Source organism: Nuphar pumila, chromosome 2, assembly GCF_984573655.1.
Source record: "Nuphar pumila chromosome 2, dmNupPumi1.hap1.1, whole genome shotgun sequence".
Taxonomy (NCBI): domain Eukaryota; kingdom Viridiplantae; phylum Streptophyta; class Magnoliopsida; order Nymphaeales; family Nymphaeaceae; genus Nuphar; species Nuphar pumila.
Window position 1 is genome coordinate 4,939,862 of NC_143250.1, and position 19,254 is coordinate 4,959,115.

The window sequence follows — 19,254 nt, forward strand, 5'->3', positions numbered from 1 at the left end:
CAAATCAAGAGTTCTTTTAAAGCAAAAGATATAGTTTCAACAAAACGTCCTCATGAACTTTTACATTTAGATCTATTCGGATCATCTAGAATTCAAAGTTTGAATGGTAGCAAGTATGCTTTTGTTATAGTAGATGATTATTCTCGGTTTACATGGGTGATTTTTCTAAAAAGCAAAAATGATGCTTTTTCTGAATTTTCCAAACTTTGTAAAAGAATTACAAATGAAAAATCTACATCTATTATTAAAATTCGTAGTGATCATAGTGGTGAATTTGAAAATTAATCTTTTCTAAAGTTCTGTGATTTACATGGTATATCTCACAACTTTGCTTTTCCTAGAGAGGCTCCATAAAATAGAGTTGTTGAAAGAAAGAATAGAACTTTGCAAGAATGTGCTAGAACCATGCTTCAAGATAAAACAACAACAACAACAACTACGCCTTCATCCCAAAACAATTGGGGTCAGCGATATGAACCAAAAAAGAAATTCATTTTGGGTCTTCCACATGAATCCTTTTCCTCCAATCATTTCTATCCAATGCCATGTCCTCGGTGAGGTTCAAAGCATTCATATCCTTTCCTATCATCTCCATCCAAGTCTTCCTAGGCTTACCCCGACCTCTTTTAACTAATATATTTTCCCATTTCTCCAACCTTCTAACTAGAGCATCATTAGGCCTTCGCCGAATATGTCCAAACCATCGTAAACGATTCTCTCGCATCTTATTTTCAATGGGTGCAACACCTACCTTCTTACGTATCTCCTCGTTCTGAATCTTATCTTTTATTGTATTTCCACACATCCATCTAAGCATCCGCATCTAAGCTACACTCATTTTTTGAATATGATGTCTCTTGGCAGCCCAACATTTCGTACCATATAGTAAAGCGGGCCTAATAGTCGTCCTATAAAACTTTTCCTTCAACTGCAATGGCATTCTACGATCGCACAACACTCCAGTTGCACTTTTCCATTTCATCTACCCAACCTTTATCCTATGATTTACATCTCCATCAATTTCTCCATACTTTTGAATGATAGATCCCAAATATTTGAAATAATCATTCACCGGTATTTCTTGCTCACCAAGCTTCACTACACTCCCATCACTACTTCGTTGCTTACTAAACCGACATTCCATATATTCAGTCTTACTCTTACTCAACTTAAAACCTCTACCTTCCAATGTCTGTCTCCATAATTCTAACTTAGCATTAACCCCAGCTCTAGACTCATCAATCAAAACAATATCATCAACAAACAACATACACCACGGTACATTTTCTTGAATTGATCTCGTAAGCTCATCCATCACTATCGCAAATAGAAAAGGACTTAAAGCTGATCCTTGATGTAACCCAACCGTTATCGGAAAATTGGTTGTTACCCCTCCACAAGTGCGGACATTGGTTACTACTTCATACATATCTTTAATTATACTAATGTACTTGAGAGAAACACCTTTCGTCATCATTGTCCACCAGAGAACGTCCCTAGGTACTCTATCGTATGCCTTCTCTAAATCAATAAAAACCATATGCAAATCTTTGTTCCTCTCTCTATATCTTTCAATAAGTTGTCTAAGAAGATGTATAGCTTCCATAGTTGATCTTCCAGGCATAAAACCAAATTGATTCTCTGGTATCATGACAACCTTTCTCAACCTAGACTCAATCACCCTCTCCCAAAGTTTCATAGTATGACTCATGAGTTTTATACCACTATAGTTTGTGCAATCATGTATATCACCCTTATTCTTATATAAAGGCACCAAAGTACTTTTTTTCCACTCACTAGGCATCTTATTTGTTCGCCAAATCAAGTTAAAAAGATTTGTCAACCATTCTAAACCTTTCTCTCCCAAGCATTTCCAAGCCTCGATAGGTATACCATCTGGGCCAACTGCCCTTCTTGATTTCATTTTCTTCAAAGCCTCTGCAATTTCTTTCTTTTGAATCTTGTGCATGAAGTCACAATTTATCTCATGAAAAGGAATGAAGAAGTCTCCAAGATCTTGAGCATGACTATCATTAAATAGCTTATCAAAATAATCTTTTCATCTCTCCTTAATCTCCTCATCTTTGACTAAAACCCTTTGCGTTTCATCTTTGATACATCTAACCATACCCAAATCCCTCGATTTCCTATCTCTCATCTTTGCAAGCCTATAAATATCCTTCTCGCCTTCTTTGGTATCCAACTTGTCATAAACCTCCTTATATACCTTAGCCCTCGCGTTTCGAACTACTTTTTTAGCTTCCTTCTTTGCTATCGTATACTTCTCCAAATTCTCATTATCACGACTCTTACTTAGATTTCTATAACACTCTCTTTTAACCTTAATAGCTAATTTGACATCCTCGTTCCACCATGATGTATCCTTACCTAGTAGTGCACCGCCTTTAGACTCACCCAATACCTCCTTAGCCACTTTTCTCATGCCACCTGCTATCTTATTCCACATTGATTCTGAATCCTCCTCGAGACACCAATCAACTTCTTTAACTACCTGCTCTACAAACATTCCTTGTTTAGCTCCTTTCAGTGCCCACCACTTAATTCTAGGATCTATCCTATGTCTATCCCTTGTGCGGCATTGTCTAATTCTAAGATCTAAAATTAAGACTCTATGTTGTGTAGCTACACTTTCTCCCGGTATAACCCTACAATCGATGCAACAACCCCTATCTCTCTTTCTAAGTAGGAAAAAATCTATCTGACTCGTATTAACCCCACTTTTAAATGTTACTAGGTGAGACTCCCTCTTCCTAAACCAAGTGTTTGCTAAGATCATATCATAGGACAAACAAAAATCTAAAATCCTTTCTCCACTTTCATTTCTTTCTCCTATACCATAGCCTCCATGGATACTCTCAAATCCATCCCTACTAATGCCTACATGTCCATTAAGGTCACCGCCGATGAAAAGCTTTTCTCCATAAGATATCCCTTGTACTACTCCATCTAAATCTTCCCAAAATTGATGCTTAATGGAATCATCTAAACCTACTTGAGGTGCATAAACACTAATAATATTAATAATATCCGTACCTAATACTAATTTAATAAGTAAAATTCTATCACCCTTCCTACGGACCTCAACTACATTATCTATAAACTGACGGCTCATAACAATCCCTACTCCATTCCTATTCCTATTTATTCCTGTATACCAAATCTTATATCCCCAAGGTTCTATCACTTTTGCTTTCTCACCTACCCATTTGGTCTCTTGTAGACATAAAATATCAATCTTTCTCCTACACATAACATCTACTAGCTCTACCAACTTACCAGTTAAAGACCCTATATTCCAAGTGGCTAACCTAATTTTATGGTCTTGGACTAACTTCTTTACCCCCACCCGTCCAACAAAGTGAGGGAACCCTTGCCTATTTGACACCACACCCGGGCGCCCGTGTGATGCGTCGCTTCTGGGCGACAACCTAGCAACCCTTGCCCATTTATCACTGCCTCCGAGCCTAGAGAGTACAGCGCGTCGCTCATATTGGTTCATTTTCATAGGGTATGACTAAGTTTTTATGCTGGCTGTCACAGGCCTACCGCAACCCTCCTCCTTTATCCGGGCTTGGGACCGGCAGTGTATAACTAAACAGTTATACACAGGCGGAGTTATGCTTCAAGATAAAAATTTACCAAAATACTTTTGAGCTGAAGCAATAAATACAACATGTTATGTTTTAAACCGTGTTCTTATTCGACCAATCTTACATAAAACATGTTTTGAATTGTATTATGATCGTATACCAAAGATCTCATATTTCAAAATTTTTGGTAGTAAATGTTTCTTGTTAAATACCAAAGATAATCTTGATAAGTTTGATTCAAAATCAGATGAATCAATATTTCTTGGATATTCCTCTAAAAGTAAAGCTTATCGTATTTTTAATAAAAGAACATCTTGCATCGAAGAATCTTTACATGTTGCATTTGATGAGAATTGTAAGTAGATTATACCTCTAAGCGAAGGAGAAGTAATACTTCAAGAAGAACCCTTGATAGCGAATACTTCTCAAGAAAATATTCTTCAACCGGTTTGAAAAGAAGTTCTCAATCATCCACATGAACAAGTTATTGGAGAAATAAAAAGTGGTGTCCAAACTAGAAGGCAATTAGAAAAATATATTGCAAATGTTGCTTTCATATATAAAATAGAACCAAAGAATATCAATGAGGCTTGTGATGATGAATTTTGGCTTTTGGCCATGTCTGAAGAACTTAATCAATTTATTAGGAATGATGTTTGGGATCTAATTGATAGACCAAAGGATCATCCGGTAATTGGAACAAGATGGGTCTTTCGAAATAAGCTGGACGAAAATGGCGAAGTCATTCGAAACAAAGCAAGGCTAGTAGTACAAGGCTATAATCAAGAAGAAGGCATAGATTTTGATGAAACCTATGCACCAGTGGCTCGATTGGAGTCAATTCGAATGATGCTTGCTTTTGCTAGTTACATGAACTTCAAGTTATATCAAATTGATGTTAAAAGTGCATTCTTAAATGGACACATCAATGAAGAAGTTTATGTAGAGCAACCTCCAGGCTTTGAAAATGAGAAATATCCAGAAAAAATCTACAAATTGAAAAGAGCTTTGTATGGACTTAAACAAGCACCAAGAGCGTGGTATGAAAGACTACGAAATTTTCTAGAACAATCTGGTTTTTCCATTGGTTGGGTAGACTCCACTTTATTTATTAAAAATCTTAATTCAGATATTCTTATTGTGTAAATTTATGTTGATTACATAATATTTGGTTCTACTAATGATTCTCTTTGTAAAGAATTTGCTAAAGCTATGCAGGAAGAGTTTGAAATGAGTTTGATGGGCGAATTAAACTACTTCCTTGGACTTCAAATAAAGCAAACTGAAGAAGGAATCTTCATCAATCAGGCTAAGTATACAAAAGAACTTCTCAAGAGATTTGGGATGGACTCATCAAAATCAAGAAGGAATCCTATGAGTACAACTACTTCTCTTGATAAAGATGAAAATGGTAAAAATGTAGATACTAAGCTCTATAGAGGTATGATCGGATCTCTATTATACTTAACTGCTAGTCGACCTGATATTATGTTTAGTGTTTGTATGTGTGCAAGATTTCAAGCTAATCCAAAAGAATCTCATTTAACTGCGGTAAAACAAATTCTTCGTTATTTGAAAGATACTTCAGATTTCGGTTTGTTTTACCCAAAATCATCTTCCTTTGATTTAGTTTCATATAGTGATGCAGATTTTGCAGGAAGTAAATCTGATCGCAAGAGTACTAGCGGAACTTGTCATTTTTTAGGAAATTCCTTAGTCTCTTGGTTTAGTAAAAAGCAAAATTCAGTGTCACTCTCAACAACTGAAACAGAATATATAACAGCTAGTTTAACGTGTTCACAAGTACTATGGATGAAACAGACCCTAAAAGATTTTGGTTTGAATTACTTCACAACAACTATTTATTGTGATAACACTAGTGCTATAAATCTTTCGAAAAATCCTGTTCAGCACTCAAGAACTAAGCATATTGAAGTTAGACATCATTTCTTAAGAGATCATGTGTTAAAAGGAGATATTTCGTTAAATTTTATTTTCACTAAAGAACAACATGCCGATATCTTCACTAAACCTCTTAAAAATGAAGATTTTATGAGAATTAGGAGAGAACTAGGTATTTGCTCGTTTTTTTATTTATAAAAATATTGATTTTTGAACAAAATCTCAAAATCGCACTATATTAGTCGACCAATAAAATTTTAGTCGACTGATGCTTTAAAATTTTAGAATGAATCACACCATATTAGTCGACCGATATATTTCTAGTCGATTGATGTTTTAAAAAAAAATTAGAATGAGTCGCACATTCTTAGTCGACCGATAAAATTTTAGTCGACTAATTTTTTTTTTAAATTTTAACTGAAGGGACCTGATACCCCTTGGATTTTTTAACACTCGTTTTTTTAAAAAAAAAAAGGCATCGTTTCACTTCATTTTCACACCTTTTCGTTTTTCTTAAAAAACGAAACCCTCTCTCTCTCTCTCTCTTTCCTCTCTCTCTTCCGAAAAACCCTCGGAGTGTCGTTCAACCCTCTCCTCGCCGGAATCTTCTGGTCGTAACAGGGAGTCGCCGGAATCTTCTGGCCGTGATAGGGAAACGCCGGAAACGCAAGAAGACCACGAGAAAAGGTAACTAAATAGACAAAAGACCAAATGAAGTAGCAGATCAAGCATAATGAAAGACGTGATGTCCAGGATTTAGTACCTGCATGTCTTTCCAGTGAAAAAGCCAACCAGGTTATCCCAGATTGAATGCCACAAGCTTTTAACTTCTCCAAAAAAGCCTTCTTGACCAGAGTTAATTTCGGAAGGGATCTGGGTATATTATATACATAAGGGATGATAACTCTCTTTTGTTATCAATATCTTCTTAGCAGTCAATTAAACCAATTGCAAAGTAAATTTAATATGAAGTTGATGTATGATTTCAAGATATATAATGCTTCAAAAAACAAACCTGTCCCAGTGTCAAGAATTGTCCCTATTGTGGTGAATTGGCATTCTGCCCTGTCAACTTCCTTATTATCAGAGTCCTTCAAAATAGCTGCACTGTGCATAAATAATTTCTCTCTAGTAAATATACCCTTAACATGAATTGCTAATTCCTTTTAACAATGATTATGAAACACACCGTATATGATACAATGATTTATCAATGTATCATTGGTTCATGAGATATGATACAACCCCTCAAATGATAACATAGGGTGCATCACGACGCCATATCGACACATCCTGTATTGCAGCAATTATTTTTGCTTTATTTTGGCTGGACCTTTTTCCTAGTCTTTAATGGTTATATGATTAAATATCATTACTGCATTATGTTTATGAATTGTAACTATCTTCATTATGACCATCAAAAGTCATGCGCAATTTATTGCTTAATATAAGTCCATCACAAAGGACCATTCTTTCATTGGTGGCTTTATATTTTGATTTTTGTTTCGCTTTGGTGAGGACCTGCATTTTCTAATATTAATCAGAAGAGTAGTGCATCACATGTGTGCACACATGCACACAGATGGAAATGCAAGAAACGGCATAAAAATAAATATGTTCTTCCTTTACTTCAAAATTCAATATCTTCCTTTTTACTTAGGTTTTAAATGAGCATAGAAGAGTCCAGCAGCAAAACATCAAATGCATAAGATGAGCACAACAGCCAATCGAGGCAATGTGTCAGTCCAAAATGCAGATTTCCTTTCAGATTGACAATTTCCCATAAAGTATCCAAATAGTTTGCAGTTGTCAACAATGTTGCCAGTCTTGGAACTTCAAATATAAAGATAGGACCAATATGTGTGATGCACTATTAGCTCATCTAAGATTCCACAAAATTAGGGTTGATTCAACTAGATGAGATACAGGAAAATGGAATTAACTTCACGAAGCAGTTGTACGAGCACAAAAGTAACCACAGAAATCCATTCACACCAGAAAATTTTATTGCTTCATAAAGTGGTCCTGAGCAATCAAGAGTAGATCTTTTACCAGAAATAAAAATAATATGTTTTTGCATGCATTTGCAAACTTGACAACACTTATAGTCGGTGGCTTTCAAATGCATTAAAACAAACTTTTTCAGTCTGTTTGCATCTTTGCATCTTTGCATCAGCATCAGCTATGGTGGGATATATACCTGGCACACTGGTCCATCTGTTTTTTCTTCTTCCTTTTTCTTGTTTTTATTTCTCTCCCTTTAGTGTTTTCAGAACTTCATTTCAGGGTTTAACCTTGCACCTATGTCTATGCTCACAATGATTAGCAATCTACACATGATATTCACTAATTGTAACCACAAGAATTGTGATTGCCGTAACACAATCAATATGAAAGATGAAAGCAGTGTTCCCTTTTCTCAAGGGACTGCATTTTTTGCTCAACAGTTCATGAATATGGCATGAAATGAAACATTTGGATTTTTTTAAAGATCTTGCCAGTTTCAGGCTGAAAGGATGAGTGCTTTCTGCTAGGCCTAAGAATTGGGCATTCAAGGAGTGGAGAAGCAGTCTTGTTCTCCAGCCACTCGTTAGACAAACAAATGCATGATTACAACCTTGAGTAGACTCTCAAACCAAGAGAAGGTTATTTGAAAAGATTTTCCAATTTTGACAAAATCTATGATAAATTTGATTTTGAAGCATAGGTTTTCCTCATGAGATTTCTGTCCTTTTCTCATATGGACAAGTCTACTTTGACAACCAAATGTGACCTGAATACTTACTAACCAACTAATCTGGGGTGGATTAATCGAAAGGCTGGCCCCAATTTATAGGTGCCACTGCCTAGTTTGCAATTGACTACATATACAGCAGATAAACCTCTTGCCTGAACATGAACAAAGAAAAAGAAATAAGCAAAAAAATTACCCATATTCCTCCACACAACTACAGGCACTTTCAGGCATGTTTGAGTCAACAAGCATCATCCCAGGAGTAGGCAGCCCTTTTTATCTGGTACCTCCAAAACCAGCAAGCCCTCCAGAATAGAAGCTGGAAAAAAAAAAAAAGAGACACTTTGCAGTTCTTAGCATTAAGACTTTGAATGCTTTTAGCATATTTGAATTCACCAAGTATACATGCATAAAGCTGAAGAAATTCAGGCTGGAAAAGGATTGAGAAGAAAAAGCTTATATGTACAGGAATTTTACTCAATATCACTATTAACCTTGCCCAGGGTATAAGGGAACAGGATAAATCGAGCACCAATAAGTTTCCATATGAAGGGCTTTTCTGCACCTTGGATCTGCAACTCAAGTTCATTGCTCAGCTCCTCTTCCACTTTCTTGGGATAGATAATGACCAGTAAGTTCGAATCTTGGAATCAGCAGGGAATGATTAGATGACCCCATATCCCTTCCACCATAAGGACAGATGTATACATTGAGATACAAAAGCATGAGAGAGGGTGAGTATAAAAGCAAAAACAAAAAACACTTAGCCATGAAGCAATAGTATGCAAAACAACTAAAAAACAGAGAGGAAGAGATCATGAGAGCTTACATTTAGATACCATGTCAAGGATATCATGACATAAACATGCATGCAAGTGCACATGACAATGCCTGAAGGGGGCTTACTTTTCAGGTGTGTCAGGGGACAGTAAAGAAACAATTATAACTAACAAAGAGGGGGGAACGCGGCGACAGATCAAAGACGGGAGAAGAAGAAAGAAGGGGAAGAAGAAAAAGAAGGTGAGGAAGATGAGAAGAGGAGGGGCGTCGGTGATGGCAGACGTTCGGATGAAAGGGAAAGAGAAGAAGGTGAGGAGACGGGTCGGTTGGGGGTGTCTGTGACAACGCTGCTCCGGCGAGGCCACAGACGGGGAAAGGAAAAAGAGAAGAGGGAGGAGGTGGCACCGCAGACGAGGTTTACGGCAGCAGCACAGGGCGGCGACAGAGATGGAGTGAGGGAAGAAGGAAGGAGGGAGAGATGGCGTCGGCCAACGGCAGTCGACGACAGCCCGACTCCAGCGAGACTGCAGATGGGGAAGGGAAAGAGGCGAGGGAGGGAGAATTTTGTGGCTTAGATGGGTCGGTTTAAATAAAAAATTAGTGACGTACTTTGAGAGAGAAAAATTATGTCGTTAATCCGTAGCTAATTAGCAGCGGACGCTAATTAAAGATGGATTATCGACGTAAATTTTCCATCTCCGAATACATCGCTAATTCCAGTTTTAGGGATGACTTGTTTTCTCTAGCTTATTCGTCGTAAATTTACGACGAAAATAATTCTTCACAAATTTCTGTAGCTAATTAATGCTTTTTTTGTAGTGGTACAAGTATCGTGAGCCAAAATAAGCAATAATGAAATCATCATATTAGTAAATGATGCTGAGAAGGGTAGTGACATTGATGTGCAAGAAGCTCAACAAACTCTTGAAATAGCTGAAGGTTGATTACTATTCAATCGAGTGGTTGAGGCTGGTAAATAAATTGATTGTGGGTTTGTCTGGCTCGTTTGGACTCTTAATTGGCAACCCAAACACAGTTTTTTTCTTTTATTTATATGGAAAAAACCACCCCCAGGCTCAGAGACCTAGCAGCACTGGCTCTACCTCCCATACTTACAATCACTGTCCTGACAACATAAAACTTTGTTTGCTTACCCTTTGCCCTGGGGAGTCGCTATGCTTACTTGTGCAAGGGATGACGCCCATGGGATTTGAACCTAGACCGCCTGCCTAGTGGCCTAAGCCCCATCTCACTAAGCCAAACCCCTTTAGGGCCCAATACTGCTTGCTATATATATATATATATATATATATATATATATATATATATATATGTGTGTGTGTGTGTGTGTGTGTGTGTGTGTGTGTGTGTGCACGTGCAGAGGAGTGCAAAATAAATTGTTTTTCTTCTCCTTATCCCTCTTAGGATGTTTTCCATTTAAACGATTGAGCTTGGTTTAGCACAAGCTTATGTTTAGCCAAAATAAACGAACTTGAACAAGGGAAGCTCTACTCATTTGCTCGCACTACAAGTGACGAGTATTGTTGGTGTGTCCAACATACGGTGTCGTGTCCGTATGGTTGATGTATAAAAAGCAGATGATCTTCCTTTTGGATCTTGCGCTTCTTTCTTGGACTTTATCCTTCTCCTAAGGAAAGGTTCAGTAGGTGATGGTGTTTCCTTAGGACCCTCCCTTGTAAGGCAATCAACTTAATGGTTAAACTATGTCCAGCCATGCTTTGCCAGGTCAATATTTGTCTGACTGGTACTCGGTCAATCTCCATGTCCAGCTCCAACACCTTGCCCAACTGTGCCTGGATTAGACTGAATCCAGTTAGCCAAATCACATCCAATTGGGCACACCTGGGTTAAACCTAATTGGATGACTACTGTAAATCCTTATACATAGCCTCTTTGAGCTTACAAATTTGGCCTAAATCTGAGCGGGTTTGGATCCTACAGGTGCTGGTCTAATGTCTTCTTTTGAAAACAGAGGATCTCATATCAAATGCATTTGGATGAGGCCCTCGATCCAGTATAGAATTTACTTAACTTAATTGAATTAACTGTAGAGGAATTGATTAGATCCAACTTACAAGATCCACTAAAAGATTAAATCGCCAAATCTGCCTTCAAAGACCCAACTTCTAAGGGGTTCAGCACCATCCGGTCCTCTCTTTCTCTCTCTCTCTCTCTCTCTCTCTCTCTCTCTCTCTCTCTCTCTCTCTCTCTCTGTCTGTCTCTCTCTCTCTCTCTGGCTTACAATTGACAAATTACTTTGTAGACCATTGATTTTCTGATGCTGAGATGCTGATTGGAATTTAGCAATGAGTATTTTGGGAGAGTGGATCAGGTCCAAGAAATCCGTCCAAGACACCTTGGATGCCATTCATCATCAAGATAAACGGCACCCGAAACTTATAAAAAAATACAGGTCCACATCTAGATGGGCCCCACAGGAATTTGTGATGCCGTTCAATTTCTAGATGAATGTCGTCATCAGCTGAAAAATGGGCAGCTAAACATAGTTCAAACATGAAACTTTTGGAAAGTTTTCTGTGCCATTCATCTTGATGATGAGCGGCATCCAGGGTGTCTTGGATGGTTTTCGGTTCAGTGTTCCATGGACCTGATCCACTCTCGGTGTTTTGGCATCTCTTCTCATCTGAGTTTTGCTCTGAACCCCAGATGGTTCTCTCCTTGTGAGGTAGTCTGGTTGTTGGTAACAGTCCCCAAAACACCTGATCTTACCTACACAATATACAGTATTGTGCTCTACCTATTTAGCGGTGAATGATATCTGATATGTATACTATAAATGAATTTACAGAAACTTCTGAACGGAGAGGCTTCTCATGTTGTCCGGAACTTATTGCCGGATTACGTTGATGGCGACCTATCAGCCCTTTGCACATGGCCAGATCAGATCAGGCATTGGTACAAGCATCGTTGGACCAGTTCTCTTCACTTCATAGATACACCAGATAAAGCTTGCACCTACGACTACTCAAGTATGGTTCCATATTATGATACTATCTTTGTGGTTGTTCATCCTAATAAATCCTTGGTCATTATTACCTAAACCCCAACTGATTCAATTGGTTCTGCTTTGGGTTTTGCTCAATTAGTTATGGATCAAGAAATAGATAGAAGTAGCAATGAGAATTTCTTAATAACCATGATCAAACTTTACCATAAGCTTGAAGTTTCATGAAAAACTGAATTGAAAATAGGGGATTGCCATGACCAACATGGAGACAAGGACGTGTGTTGCCGGTGCGATTCAAAACGTCACTTCTCAGCTATCATACTACAATGAAGGGTCCTCCAACCGCAGATGTAAGGAATATAGTCTTTCAACCAAATTCAGAACACCCTGCTTGCTGTTTTCCCCTTGAATTTTCTCTGTTGGCAGATAACCTCACTGAAGCATTGCTATTCTTGTCTCACTTCATGGGGGATATCCATCAGGTAATTCCTTAATGAAACAATACAATAAAGATATAGATCGGAATTCTCCAACAATATGTAATTCTTTCTTTCTTTGCACAGCCTCTGCATGTTGGATTCACAAGCGATGAGGGCGGGAACACAATAAACTTAAACTGGTTTAGACATCCAATCTTGATCACGTAAGTGCCAGATCTGGTTAATCTTAATTAGAGCCCATGAAAAGTTTAAGCCTGGCTTGAGCTCAGTTTGCTAAATAAACAAGCAGAGCTCAATTAGCTATGCGAGTGAAGTTTAAGCTAAGCTTAAGCTTACGCTTGATCAAGCTGGTTTGTGCTCTCTCTCTCTCTCGATGCGTGTATTCATATCTTATGCTTATATAATATACGTTGGCAAAACAATAAAAAACTGACGCTGACCCAGACCTGCTCACATGTGACGAGCCAAGCTTGAACAGCCCAGGTTAGGCTGCTCAACCTAGGCTTGTGCACGGCCTGAGTCATCATCCTAGCATTATCTTGTTATCTGTCATCTGCATCCACGTCTAACGAAACCCAACTAATGAACCTGCCAAGAGAAACAAAACCACGATCTGCCAAATGATACAACAATGTTTCTGACACTTTCCTCATCCGTAAGCTTGACATGGTAACAGTTTATATGCCTGTGGGTGAGTGACAAGAGGGGAAAAACAGGTTGTAAAAGTTGGGGCACTGTGATGATGTTAAAGAACTTTGTAAAAGAAGGGAAGACTTGACTATTCTTGTTCCTTTGATCATTAGGTTTGGGACGGAGATAATTCTAACAGCAGCCAAAGAGATGTATGGGCAAGACATGGAGGCTTTCCTTCAAGACATATAGATAAATATCAGTGATGTAAGAGGATGAGCACAAGATACCTGATCAGTTTTGAATTGCAAATTTATTGCATTTTGTGAAACAGGGCACATGGACAGATGATGTGCAATCATGGGAGGACTGTGAAGGCCAACTTGCCCAAACAAGTGAGTAAAAATTAATCAGAAACTTAAATACAATCTAGCCACTGAGCAAGGATAATGTTAGACATAATAATTATTCATAGAAACACGATATTTTTAATGGATTTTCCTCAATTTTATGCTGCCAGGTATGCTGAAGAGAGCATCAGCCTAGCATGCAAATGGGGGTACAAAGATGTCACAGATGGAGTGACCCTGGCAGGTTATATTTCTTTCTCATGCACAATATGAAGAAATATTTTAAGACTTCCAAGAACGTTATCAACCAGTTTCTTCTGTTTTCAGATGAGTATTTCACAAGTCGTTTACCTATTATCAAGAAAAGAATAGCTCAAGGTGGTGTGAGGTTAGCCATGACCCTGAACCACGTGTTTGGCACTCACCACAATGAGTCAGCAGAAACCTGAACAGAATCTTAAACATGATATACATCATGCTTGAACAAAACTCGACAGTACTATATTCACCATGTATGGCTGTATTCATGTATTAATGTAATCACATTCAATTCTTCAGTAGAATGAACAAGAATAGCAGATGTTATTTCCATCCAACAATATGCAACTACATGAATTGTGCTAGAAAGTGCATTCACTTCAGGCACTAATTTATTTCTCCATGAGATAAAGACTGAGTTAAAAGGATAAGATGGGAACATGAGGGTTATGCGCAGTAGACAGCTAAAAGGGTACCCCTGTGGAAAAACCAACTTTCACCAACTCCATAAGATCCATGTGCAACATGAAACTCAAAGTTACTTGCTAGACACCAGAAGGTTGGCATCTTTAGAGGCTGAGATGTAAACTTGCAAAATTGAGGTGAGTCCAAGTCATTCTGCAAATACATCTGCATAACCCAGTGACTCTGGATCCTTACAGAGTCCCTTCTAAGTTGGTCTCTCTAGTTCCTATATGCTTTTTTATCATGGGCATCAGGTTCACTTGCTACACATAATAGGTGGCAACTGGCAAAGGCCCAAAAACCTCAGTTTTCATGGTGTAGCACGCATTTGAAATAAAAAGGAGTCAGGTACTCTCAGAAGGCTGGGTCATGGCCTGCCATTCGCTGTCCAAACTAAAGAACACAGTAACCATAGTTCTGATCTCTAATAATTCCACCCTCAATGTCACAAAAGTTCTAAATGATTCAATATCAGGAAGAACAAATAAGAAAAAGAACTTAAAATTTGAGTCACCATAACATGCATCGGTTTCAATAGTCTATGGAACAGCATAACACGAAAATTATACATTAACGAGAGAGAGAGAGAGAGAGATTTCACTGCCTAGGTCGCTGCCAATGCCCCCTTTTCCCATGGAATTTACCTCCCTTTGGAGGCTGCCTTCTTCTGTTATCTGGTGCATTGACCTGATTAAATTGCTGTGGGGTTGGAAAGTTGCCACCAATTCCTTGCACAAACTGCCCAAAACTCTGGTTACCATTAAGTTGTCCACCCTGTTCAGTATTCAATCCACCGATTGCATTCACCTGCTGTCCAGCATTTCCAGCATGATAGCCATGCATGTGGCCTCCGGGAAAAGGGACTCCATTCAAACTTGCCTGGCTTGTGAATCCTTGCCAATTCATGCATCCAGATATCTGCGGCCCTGGCTGGTGTTGCAATCCACCAGGCAATATGAAATTTTGTGAACCCTGAAAAGGATTTCCAAGCAAACCGAGCTGTGGCTGACCTGCTGATTCACATCTCCAGGGACTGTTTTGCATACCACCAAATACTGGTGGACATGATGGTATATTTGTCCATACTGGAGTTGATTGCTGCATAAAGTTTTGTGGGTTTCCAGAATAACCAGACTGTTGCACCCCATGAGTAATTGGTACACGCAGACCATGAGGATCAAAATTATTTGTCACAGACACACATGTGGCAAAAGGTCCCAGGGTAGGAGTAAATGAAGAGCCCACACATCCAAATTGGATAGAAGCATTTGGCATCTGCTGGCTGTTGGCGATATGAGGTGTGTATACAGGGGCTGCTGATGATGGCAAAGGTGGTTGGCTGGCTGAACATAAAGAGTTGCCATAACCAAATTGGCTAGCCAGAGGAGGCATCTGCTGGTGGTCAGGAACACGAGGTGGAACTGTAGGCAAAGCCTGTGGTGCCGAAGCTTGGTGGTCAGCTGACTCGGCTGGTCTATTTCTATTTGAGAATCCACCTCTGTTTTGCACCTTCTTTCTATCCATAAATTCCCGTTGTTTACATTTCTTATCATTTGTTTGTCTCTTCATCTTCCGCTGTTGAGATTTCTTAACCTCTGCTTCCTTTTCATCATCTGAGAACTCAACCTCATCTAAGATCTCTTCATCATTCTCTCCAGAAGCATCATAGCCTTTCTTGTAGATGTCCTTGTTATTAAGGACATAGTTTGCAAACTCTGGAACAAAAGAGATGGTGGTTCCTTCCTGGATTCCAGGGGGAACTTCTTTGCTTGTGTTGTATCGGACTACATAGTAAGGATTTTTTACAGGTCCAAATATCTCGTCGATCAGTCCAAGTGGTGACCTTGTATTTGTAATCCAAAGGATGGAGCCCTCAGTCAATGGGTTATGCTTATCTGACCCCTCGACAATTACTTTGTTGTCAATTATCTGCTCCATTTGAATGTGAAAAAGAGGAACATAAATCATGTTAACTCATGTCACCATAACTGTGCAGAGTATGATTAAAAAAAAAGAATAAATGCAAAAAATATCAGGTGGTGTAAGCATGAGACTTTACCATAATATATACTACTCTAAACAAAACTAAGAATGCCAAATTTGGAAATGTCGGATCGAGATTTTATTTGTGCTCACAAAGGCAAATGAGATGTAACCATAAATAACACACAAAAATAGCCTGAATGCCTGTTGTGAATAGATGGTCCAGAGAACCACAGCATGAACCCTCATATCACATTACCTAAACTATGTGTCGTATATTCTTCTAAGCAGTGAAATGCATACTGTCTACCAAGAAAGGAAAAAGTACTTAAATTACATTCTTGCATCCTCAGAAGTTCCTGGGTATTATATAACATGCGATTAAATGTGGACATCAGGCCAGTCCAGGCTTCAACCCGAGTTTTGGGCTACATTCTGGTGGTCCTGGGCCTAGGCATCCAAGACCAGCCCTACCTGACCCATGCCTACCCCCGTATGCAATGTATATTCAGCCATACAAAGGGGTTTTAATGTTACAACTTGATGGATACTTACTGATAAAACCACACCAACAGGCGAAGTGCTATGTTGCAGTTCCAAGACAACATTCACTGGTGGTACAGGAGGAAGATTCTGCAAAGAAAGAAAAGTTTTTCCATAAATAACTGCTAATTTTACTGCATGGTGATAATAACTTTTTTACGAGAGGAAAAGAGCCTGTCTATTAGACATCTTACTAATTGAGAGAACAGGAGAAATTTTCATCAACATAGAGATAAATAAGGCTATAAGCTAAACTAAGCTTGCACTCAGACTCTGCAGTATAATGATAAAGCTCGATACAGATGCGTGCGAAAAAAAAAAACATGCGGCCAATACATGAATCAGAATTCAGCATTTCAGTTAACGACCACAAAAATAAATTATTTGTTACAGCGGTATCACGTGATACCATGAAAATCATTGAAATTAATCAGCATTCTGCAAAGACAGATGCTGAGTGCTAAGGGAACAATTCCAAAGTCTAAGGAGCAGCCTTTTCAATTAAACTTGATGGATATCCAGCTGGGATCATGGAAAAATCCAAGATAATGGAGCTTTAAAATAAAAAGCCAAGGATTTTGTTTAAACTTCGGGTTTCTGTGAAATTCTTAGAAGTCATCTTTCACTTTTTCCTTTAACCCTGATTATGTTGTTTAAATTATCCAAAAATCTGTGACCCGTAGAAAAAGAAAACTAGGAAACAGAAACACATCAATGTGTTTGGGAAAAATTGATTTATCCAACGTGTCATACTTTCATCGACATGACTAGCTGCATCCAAAAAACAACTTAAAAAAGAAGAGCTAGATTTTAGTTGTACACAGCTTGTGCATTAGCATATCTTTTCCACATGAGCAGAGCCACGGAGGGGCAGGTGAAAAATTGAAACTGAAACCTATGAATTAGTAGTCTCACTGTTTATTTAATCTTCCAGTGATCATTTCTTCAATCGAGAGCAACCCATCTATGCAATGCCAGCCCGCAATTTGAAATAAAATCAAAGGCATAAAAGAAAAACCAAACGAAAATTACCTCGGGCGCGAGTTCATTCTTGGACTTAATTGGTTCTTTCATCATCTCTTCCTCCTCGTCGATGTCGCTGTCCCCAAACATCTCCCCCCTCTTCTCTGCTTTGGAATCCCTGATTTCACCCTCTTCAACTTCTATATCCTCTTCATCCTCATCCTCAACAGATGTTGTGGATGATGAAGCAACTTCTCCTTCTTCTTTATCGCTGCTCGACGTATGCGAACTAGACGACGATGATGATGATCCGTGATCACTACACTCAACAACGCGATTCTCCATATCGCCACCCACTGAAATGAGACCACCCCCAACCCCATCATCACTACACTCAACAACGCGATTCTTCACATCTCCACCCACTGAAATGAAACCACCCCCAACCCCAACCCCATCACCACCACCACCATCCTCTTCAATCGCCTCTTCCTTCACGCGAACCAAAACCTCACCACCTCTACCCGATTCAGCGTCGTCTTCAATCTTCATCCTCCTCAAAAACCCGTCAACCTCATCAGCTCTCAACACCACCCCAAAGTTGTCCCCACCACCTCCATCCCCAACTCCAGAACCAAAAATCAGCTTCTCTGCAACTGGGTTTTCAGCCACAAAATGAGGGCTTTCGCCTGCCAGCTCGCCGGTGACACCAAAACCCGAAATTGGGTCCTCAGAAAACGGGTTTCGGGCGCATTCGTGATGGTATTCGCCTGCCGGAGTGCAGTTAACTCCAGAACCTGAAATGGGGTTCGCTGCAATCAGGTTTTCGACGACTGCGGGAGGGTTTCCGTCGGACGGCATGCCAGAGGAGTCTGGTTCCAGGATCCACTCGTCGATAACGTCGAAATCGGGAAAATGCTCGGTTAGGGGAGGGGAGAGACGACCAGTAGACAGGTTCAGTACGTCGGAAGGATCTGATTGTGAGATGTTGGGCTCTCGGAAACTGGCCTTGAAGGCAGAAGGGAGTCCGGCCATCGTCGGTAGGCAATGAGAGAGAAAGGTGGTGGTGGTCTAGAGAGAGGAGGATTCATGTCTCTGAGGGCGTTGTATAGGGAAAGGGTTTTTCTCTTACTACTCGCTTGCCCAATGGTTTGGGCGTTAAAACCCTAAACCCTAAACTTTTAGGGAGATGTTGTCGTGTGAGGAATTTGGGGTGGACATCGGGTCTGGATTGGGTTAGATCCACTGCCGCCCGTTAGCTGGCCATAGCCAGGGATGTCAATGGATCGGATTTTACCGAATCCGACTTTGTTTAGTCGGATTTGGTAAGTGGAAATCATGTCCGATTATATCGCATGTGGATATGATTTTGATTTTTTGCTATCGTACGAATATCCAAATCTCATGGATATCCGAATCAGGTTACATGTAAAAAAACGGATTCTGTATGAACTTTTCACCATCCGAGTCTGAATCTGAATCCCCCAATCCAATTTGAATCCATTTGTGCAATATTGATTAGACCAATCTGGTATTGGCCACATCTGATCCGAATCGGAACTGTTTACATCACTAGTTGGCCTGGCCAGGCTTTCAGCTTGCATGA

The 19,254-nt window shown here is 39.3% G+C and overlaps 1 protein-coding gene and 1 pseudogene across 1 annotated transcript; one reads left to right on the plus strand and one right to left on the minus strand.

Annotated features, from left to right (window-relative positions):
* Positions 1-13,885, plus strand: part of LOC149844552 (endonuclease 1-like) — a 28,957-nt pseudogene extending 15,072 nt beyond the window's left edge.
* Positions 13,886-14,648: 763 nt separating this feature from the next.
* Positions 14,649-18,796, minus strand: LOC149844553 (uncharacterized). The gene is made up of 3 exons (XM_089994773.1): positions 17,718-18,796; positions 16,698-16,775; positions 14,649-16,088 (listed from the first exon to the last, which is right to left on the minus strand). The coding sequence occupies exons 1-3, from the start codon at positions 18,681-18,683 to the stop codon at positions 14,757-14,759; spliced, it is 2,376 nt and encodes a 791-aa protein (XP_089850899.1). The 5' UTR covers positions 18,684-18,796; the 3' UTR covers positions 14,649-14,756.
* Positions 18,797-19,254: the final 458 nt, after the last annotated feature.

Excerpts from the sequence above, each read along its gene's own strand:
- LOC149844553 (XM_089994773.1), bottom strand. The coding sequence starts at position 18,683 with ATGGCCGGACTCCCTTCTGCCTTCAAGGCCAGTTTCCGAGAGCCCAAC. Across the intron at positions 16,776-17,717 it reads AGAATGAACTCGCGCCCGAG|AATCTTCCTCCTGTACCACC; the intron begins GTAATTTTCGTT and ends CTTTCTTTGCAG. Across the intron at positions 16,089-16,697 it reads CTGTTGGTGTGGTTTTATCA|ATAATTGACAACAAAGTAAT; the intron begins GTAAGTATCCAT and ends CAAATGGAGCAG.